Source organism: Elephas maximus, chromosome 1, assembly GCF_024166365.1.
Source record: "Elephas maximus indicus isolate mEleMax1 chromosome 1, mEleMax1 primary haplotype, whole genome shotgun sequence".
Classification (NCBI taxonomy): domain Eukaryota; kingdom Metazoa; phylum Chordata; class Mammalia; order Proboscidea; family Elephantidae; genus Elephas; species Elephas maximus.
The window spans coordinates 13,220,942-13,228,452 of NC_064819.1; the positions used below are offsets into that span (position 1 = coordinate 13,220,942).

Below are 7,511 nucleotides of genomic sequence, written 5' to 3' on the forward strand. Positions count from 1 at the left end.
CAAAAGATCCTGAAGGGAGTGCACAGTGGGAAAAAGAAAGAATATAATTTGAAGAAACTACACATCGTATTGGTGGGAAACTTCTCCAGAAGAACTCTTTGAAGATGGAATTTAAAAAGTATAATGATTAGGGTTAGGTGCCTAGCTGTGACACCAGAACCTAACTCCCTACACAGACTTGCTGAACAGGAAAGGAATACCCTGGATCCCTCTCCCAGGTCTGGTATACGTTTCACTAAAAATAAGTGAATTGCAGTTTTCTTTCTAAGGAAGAAATCTACAGTGTTGTACCATCTTGTGGAATTTTCCTCATTAACGCAACCTGGCCATATTTATACTAGTCATGTCATCATGGCAATCCGATGTCTAGCTTCAGCGTTTTAGAAATTCCCAGAAATCATTGGAAAGAAAAGGAAAACTCTGGGCACCATCACCTTCTGCGGAAGCATTCTCTAAGCATTCCTGCCATTTTCTGTATATGGCGCTTTCTCTGCTTAGTGTTGAAGGTGGGATACAGAACAATGGGCTTTAACTATCTTTAGCAGGGCAGTCAGGCTTCCAGAGAAAAATAATAAAGAGTCACATTAAATAAAACATAAAAGTGAACAGATAAGTGAAGTGAAATTTGCTTTCATGTTTATATACCAGTTTCTTCTGGAATTTCCAGGGAGATTTTAATATGAAGATACAGTAAGTCTAAGTTTGCCTAATATTTTAGCTAGACCATTAATAAAGATATTAGGTGTCGTATTGGCATCAGAACCATTCACTTCATCTGTGTTTACAAAATTGAAGCTAATAAAAGAAGGCAACTATAGAATGTGTAGCCATTTTTCATAGACCAGCGTTAGATGAATGGGAAACAGGAGCACAGGAAGTGCCCTGGTTTTCAGAAGTGCCTGGACTGGGTATTGTGTTTTCACTAAATGCTGACTTTCCAGGTGATGTTGCTGGACACTGGACTGACATGAATCAGCAGGGTCTCTGCTTGGTCTGGCTCCAACCTGGGCAACCAGAATATAACACTGTAATGGGCATGTTCAATCAGACTTGTTTTTTCTACAAAATAGAGAAGGTAATGTTGTGTTTAAAAATTACTTTATAAAAAATGTTGAAGGAACTAACATGAAAAAAAAAACTTTTCCTTCCTTAATACCTTATTATGTTCCTATTCATTCCAATTGGATTCACCCCAGTTCTGTAGACTTCGAATCACATGGTCATTAGCAGTAATGAAGGAGAGTCCAAGGTTAAATGTGTATGTTAGGACACTTTCAGTTGTAATTCACAAAAATATTCACTCAAACTGCCTAAAGAATATTAACTGGCTTTGCTGTCAGCCATGTCCGCTTCATCTTAAGGCTGGAGTTCCCTAGTGGTTGTAGGATGGCTTCTGGCAATAACGAGGGATTCTGTGCTTCCTCATTTACATCCTACAGAAGAGAAACTGAGCTCTGTCCCACCATCCTTGGACAAAAGTCCTGAGCCTTGTATTGAATGGACCACTTCGACCAACCTCCAAGCCTGGGAAGTGCCGTGTGCTGATAGGCCTGAGGCCGGGTCACCTGATCCAATCAGTATGTGATTCCCATCATGAGGTTACCCTGACTGCTTTAACCCAATTAGGCTCCACCCTAAATTTTTGTGTAAGCCAATTCCCCCCAAACAGGAAGTTTGTGCACATTGGAGGTGGGGTAGAGTGGATTTTCAGGAGATCCCCAAAAGGTCTGCTATGCTGCATAAAGACATTAGCCAATGAAGTGTAAGAGTGTATCAGAAGGTTATTGTTGTTCTACCTGTGTCAGAGAAGAGTGGTGGCATTCTAATAATTTAAAATGTAGCAGCTTCTCCCATATAATTGTGCACATACGTACCTTATAACATTTCTAAAATTGTACTTTGATAACCTGCCTGACTCCACCATTAGACAGTGAGCTTCTTAAGGTAGGAGTTGCATCCTATTCTATTCATCTCTGCATTCACAGAACCCATCACAGTGTCTAACACATAGTAGGACACAATACATAGGGAATGGATGAACTTAATTCCTGAGATGGAAGGAGAACCAGAAGAAGGACTCTTCTTGCAGAAAGGACAGAACTGAGTAAGAGGAGATTCATGGTATTAAGAGTTGTTGAGAGTACAAGAAGAGCAAGAAACTTCACTTGTGTTTTCCAATATCTGCAGCTTTCTTGGCTTTTGTCCTACCATATGTATATAGAGAATATATATAGGTAAGCATTTTGATATAAAATATATAAGTTCTGTTATGTAAAGTAGATATTAATACACACTGTTACAAAGTATAGATGATAATTGTTGTTACTACTAGGTGTGTCGAGTCAGTTCTGACTCTTAGTGACCCTGTGTACAGTAGAACAACACACTGCTCAGTGGTGTGCCATCCTCACAATCATTGCTGTATTTGAGCCCATTGTTGCAGCCACTCTGATGGCCCTTCTTGCAGAGGGTCTTCCTCTTTTTCTCTGACCCTCTACTTTACCAAGTGCGATGTCCTTCTCCAGGGACTGGTCCCTCCTGATAATGTGTCCATGAGACAAGGTCTCGCCATCCTCTATTCAAAGGAGCATTCTGGCTGTACTTCTTCCAAGACAGATTTGTTCGTTCTTCTGGAACTCCATGGTATATTCAGTGTTCTTCAGGAACACCTTAATTCAAAGACATCAATTCTTCTTTGGACTTCCCTATTCATTCTCTGGCTTTCACATGCATATGAGGCAATTGAAAATACCATGGCTTGGGTTAGGCATGCCTTAGTCCTCAAAGTGATGTATTTCCCTTTTAGTACTTCAGAGATGTCTAAAAGACAGCAGATTTGCCCAATGCAATATTTTGTTTGATTTCTTGACTGCTGCTTCCATGGGCATTTATTGTGGATCCAAGTAAAATGAAATTCTTGACAACATCAGTCTTTTTTCCATTTATCATGGTGTTGCTTATTGGTCCAGTTGTCAGGTTTTTTGTTTTCTTTATGTTGAGGTGTAGTCTATACTGAAGGCTGTAGTCTTCGATCTTCATCAGTAAGTGCTTCAAGTTCTCTTCACTTGCAGCAAGCAAGGTTGTGTCGTTGGCGTATCACAAGTTGTTAATGAGTCTTCCTCCAACCTTGATGCCACATTCTTCTTCATAGAGTTCAGCTTCTGGAATTATTTGCTCAGCATACAGACTGAATAAGTGTGGTAAAAGGATACCACCCTGATACATACCTTTCTTGATTTTAAACCATGCAGTATCCCTTAGTTCTGTTCAAATGACTGCCACTTGGTCTATGTACAGATTCCTCATGTGCACAATTAACTGGAATTCCCATTCTTCACAATGTTCTCCATAATTTGTCATGGTCCACACATTTGATTGCCTTTTCATAGTCAATAAAACACTGGTAAACATCTTCTGGTATTCCCTCCCTCCAGGGAATACCAGATGTCAGATGGACATCAGCAATGATATCCCTTGTTCCATATCCTCTCCTGAATCTGGCTTGAATTTCTGGAAGTTCCCTGTCATGTACTGCCACGACCATTTTTGAATTATCTTCAAAAAAATTTACTTGAGTGTGATATTAATATTGTTCGATAATTTCTACATTCTGTTGGATCACCTTTCTTTGGAATGGGCACAAATGTGGATCTCTTCCAGTCAGTTGGCCAGGTAGCTGTCTTCCAAATTTCTTTAGCATACATGAGTGAATGCTTCCAGTGTTCCATTCATTTGTTGAAACATCTCAATTGGTATTCTGTCAATTCCTGGAGCCTTGTTTTTTGCCAGTGCCTTCGGTGTAGCTTAGATTTCTTTCTTCAGTACCATCAGCTATTAATCATATGCTATCTCGACTGAACTGTTTGGAACGTCAACCAATTCTTTTCAGTACAGTGACTCTGTATATTCCTTCCATCTTCTTTTGATGCTTCCTGCTGTTTTTCAGTATTTTCCCCTTAGTATCCTTCAGTATTGCAAGTCAAGCCTTGAATTTTTTCTTTAGTTCTTTCAGCTTGAGAAATGCCAAACGTGTTCTTACCTTTTGGTTTTCTAAGTCCAGGTCTTTGCACATTTTATTATAATATTTTACTTTGTCTTCTCGAGCCACCCTTTGAAATCTTCTGTTCAGCTCTTTTACTTCATCATTTCTTCCATTCACTTTAGCTACTCTGTGTTTAAGAGCAAGTTTCAGAATCTCTTCTGACATCCATTTTGGTCTTTTCTTTCTTTCCTGTCTTTTTAATGCCCTTTTGCTTTCTTCATATTTGATGTCATCCCATGACTTGTCTGGTCTTCAGTCATTAGTGTTCATTGTATCAAATCTGTTCTCGAGATGGTCTCACAATTCAGGTGGGATGTACTTAAGGTTGTACTTTGGCTCTGGTGGACTTGTTTTTAATGTTCTTCAGCTTCAACTTGAATTATGATGCTAATAAATACATTTAACATACCCTTTTTCTCTCAGAATTTGCTGCCATTTGCATTTGATCCTCCTTTTTTTCTCCTCCTTCTTCATATTGCTTATTTTAGATCCACAGCAAAGACAATATACCAAACTCTAAGGTCGTTTCCAAAGGATCCCTGATGGCACAACGGTTAAGCACTCAGTTAACCAAAAGGTTGGCGATTGAAACCCACATAGTGGCTCTGTGAGAGAAAGACCTGGCGATCTGCTTCTGTAAAGATTACAGTGAAGATCACCCTATGGGGCAGTTCTACCCTGTTACATAGCGTTGCTATGAGTTGGAAATCAACTTGATGGCACCTGACAACAACAAGGTGATTTCCAAAATATTTTGCCTTTTGTCATTTGCAGATTGAGCGGATTCAAAATACATTCTTGTGGGATAGCTACCAGTTAAGGAAAGTTCACATGGACACCAAGAATGGCCATATAACTAACGAGAGATTCCTCTTCCATGGAACAGATGCAGGCTCAGTGCCACATGTCAATCAGCACGGCTTTAATCGAAGTTATGCTGGGAAGAATGGTAAGGAAGAGAGCCATCTGATGGCTGAGAATGAGGTGAACAGGTAGTTCTAGTGTTGACTGTTCACTCCCAAGCAACACAGAATCCTAGATGGCACCATATTGTCTTTGTCAGCTAGAGCTCACTGTGTTTCACTCTAAAATAAGACTGGCAACCTTCTGAAGCCAGATGGGGTGAATTTTAGAAATGATGAAAAGTGGCTTTGGTGGGCAGGAATGTAATGTTTTATTTTGTCAGATTTGGGTGTGACTCTACATATTATGTAATTTTTATTCCATGTGCTTAGGAAGGCTTTTGTCTTTCTCTTTACAGCGGCACACTATGGAAAAGGAACCTATTTTGCTGTTGATGCCAGTTATTCTGCCAATGATGTGTACTCCAAACCAGATGAGAATGGGAGAAAGCATATGTATGTTGCGCGAGTTCTTACTGGAATCTCCACACGTGGGTGTGCAGGATTACTTGCCCCTCCAGCGAAGAACCCTCACGATCCTACAGATCTGTATGATTCTGTCACAGATGACCCATATCACCCAAAGATATTTGTGGTGTTCTCCGATAACCACGCTTACCCCGAATATCTCATAACTTTCAAACATTAAATATGACTTAGTCATATAGTTCTAAGAACAATTTGCAAATTCCTTGTGCTTGCTTTTGATTTGCTTCTGCAGATGAAATTATCCTTTTTATGTGCTGAAATACTGAAAAGAGCCTTTTTAAAATGCTGTGCTGCTGCAAGGTTGTAGCTTACCTCTACTTCTGAGATTTATGGGTAGAAGCCGAGGAATGTCGGTGGTGTAGCTATAGCTACAACTATCCACAGACACAGAATCTGGAGAGGAAAGAACCCATTCCTTTTTTCTGTGGGAAAAGTAATATGATGAATCATGTTAAAGCCAAGATGTGATCATTCCTATTGGAATATGCGAAGACATCAGACTGTGGCTCGCTAAACTGTGCTGTGAAGTGGATAGGCTTCTGTTGTGCATCTGTAACAGCTGGGGATTGTGCCTATTTAAGACATACTTATCAATAGCTCAGCAGAATAACCAAATCAAAAAGTATTACCTCAAATCTTTTGTGGAACAAACCAGGTAAAATGTACTGTATGGTTATCTAAGGTTTCAAAACAAATTACTACTAAATTAGGGAGTAAATCCCAAATATTCTTTGTGGGTCAGGAATTCATGTGAAGGGTTACTGGATTGTTGTAACTTGGGGTCTCTCGTGAAGTTGTCGTCACAATATCACCTGGGCTGCAGTTATCTGAAGGCTTGACTGGGGCTGGAGGATCTGTTTCCAAGGTGAATGAATCACTCACATAGCTGGCAAGTTTTTGCTGGTTGGAGACAGGAGTCCTAGGTTCTTCTCCACATGAGCTTCTCAACAGGCTACTAGAGTGTCTTTATGACATGGTGGCCAATTTACTCTAGAGCAAGCAGTTCAAGAGAAAGGCAAGTTGGAAGCCACAATGTCTTTTATGTCTTTTGTGAACTCATATGCCATCATTTCCAAAATATCCTATTGATTATATGAATCAGCCCACTCAGTGTGGGAGGAACTACACAACATTGTGGGTATCAGCAGGCAAGGACCATTTGGGGCCATCTTGAAGACTGCCTACCACACACATGAATATGTGAATGAATGGTATAGCATGCTAACAGTGAAAAGCATACTAGTCTCATCATCTCCTCTTCCCTCTCCTTCCACACCCCTGTCCTCAGTGCAAGAAGACTCCTTGTCTGTTTTAACACTTCCAGCACTCAGCATCATGAGCAAAATGACACTATCATGCAACCACTCTAATTATTGGAAATCTCCTCTTTACACTGAGTTGAAATCTGTCCTTCTATGTCTTTTACCTATTGATTACTGCCGTGACTTATGGAGGACACAAACAAGTCCCATTTGTCTTATAGATGAAAACCCTTCAGATCTATATGTTCCTCTACTATCTAAGAGTTATGTAAGTTCTTAATATATGTAGCAGCATATTTATCCTGAAGTCTCACTTTGGAGGACTTTTAAACATTTAAAAATGTTTACACTGTTTTTTTTTTTATATACGAAGAATACAGGAAAACAAAGAAAATAACTTTCTCACCAAATTTCGTCACCCATAATTCCAACACTAAGTAAACCACTGCCAATTTTCTCATGTACTCTCTCCTAGTTCCTTCTCTATCCATAGTCAACAAACTCAAGATCACCCCTTTTATTCAGTCACTAATTATACTTTTTTTTAATTAATTATACACTATTGTATCTACTGTTTTCATTTAATATTACAATATAAATATTTCTCTCATGTTATTAATCAGTAAACATAATTGTAATAGCTGAGTTATTCTAATTATATATGTGTATGGAGTTTTTTTAAAAAAGTGATAATCTTATTAATCTGAATTTTCAGCATATCTGTGTCATTTTCCCCATGTCATGAAATATATATCATTTTTAATGGTTGCATGGTATTTCATTGTGTGTTTATACCTACATGTCTTGTCCTTCTAG

At 39.1% G+C, this 7,511-nt stretch overlaps 1 protein-coding gene across 1 annotated transcript in view; it reads left to right on the forward strand.

Moving 5' to 3' along the window:
* PARP15 (poly(ADP-ribose) polymerase family member 15) overlaps nt 1-7,058 on the forward strand; it is a 64,874-nt gene extending 57,816 nt beyond the window's left edge. The window contains exons 10-12 of the mRNA XM_049878121.1: nt 942-1,075; nt 4,817-4,991; nt 5,304-7,058. Of these exons, the coding sequence (XP_049734078.1) occupies nt 942-1,075; nt 4,817-4,991; nt 5,304-5,593 (599 nt within the window). The 3' untranslated portion in view covers nt 5,594-7,058. The remainder of the gene's footprint in view (nt 1-941; nt 1,076-4,816; nt 4,992-5,303) is intronic.
* The last annotated feature ends 453 nt before the right edge of the window (nt 7,059-7,511 follow it).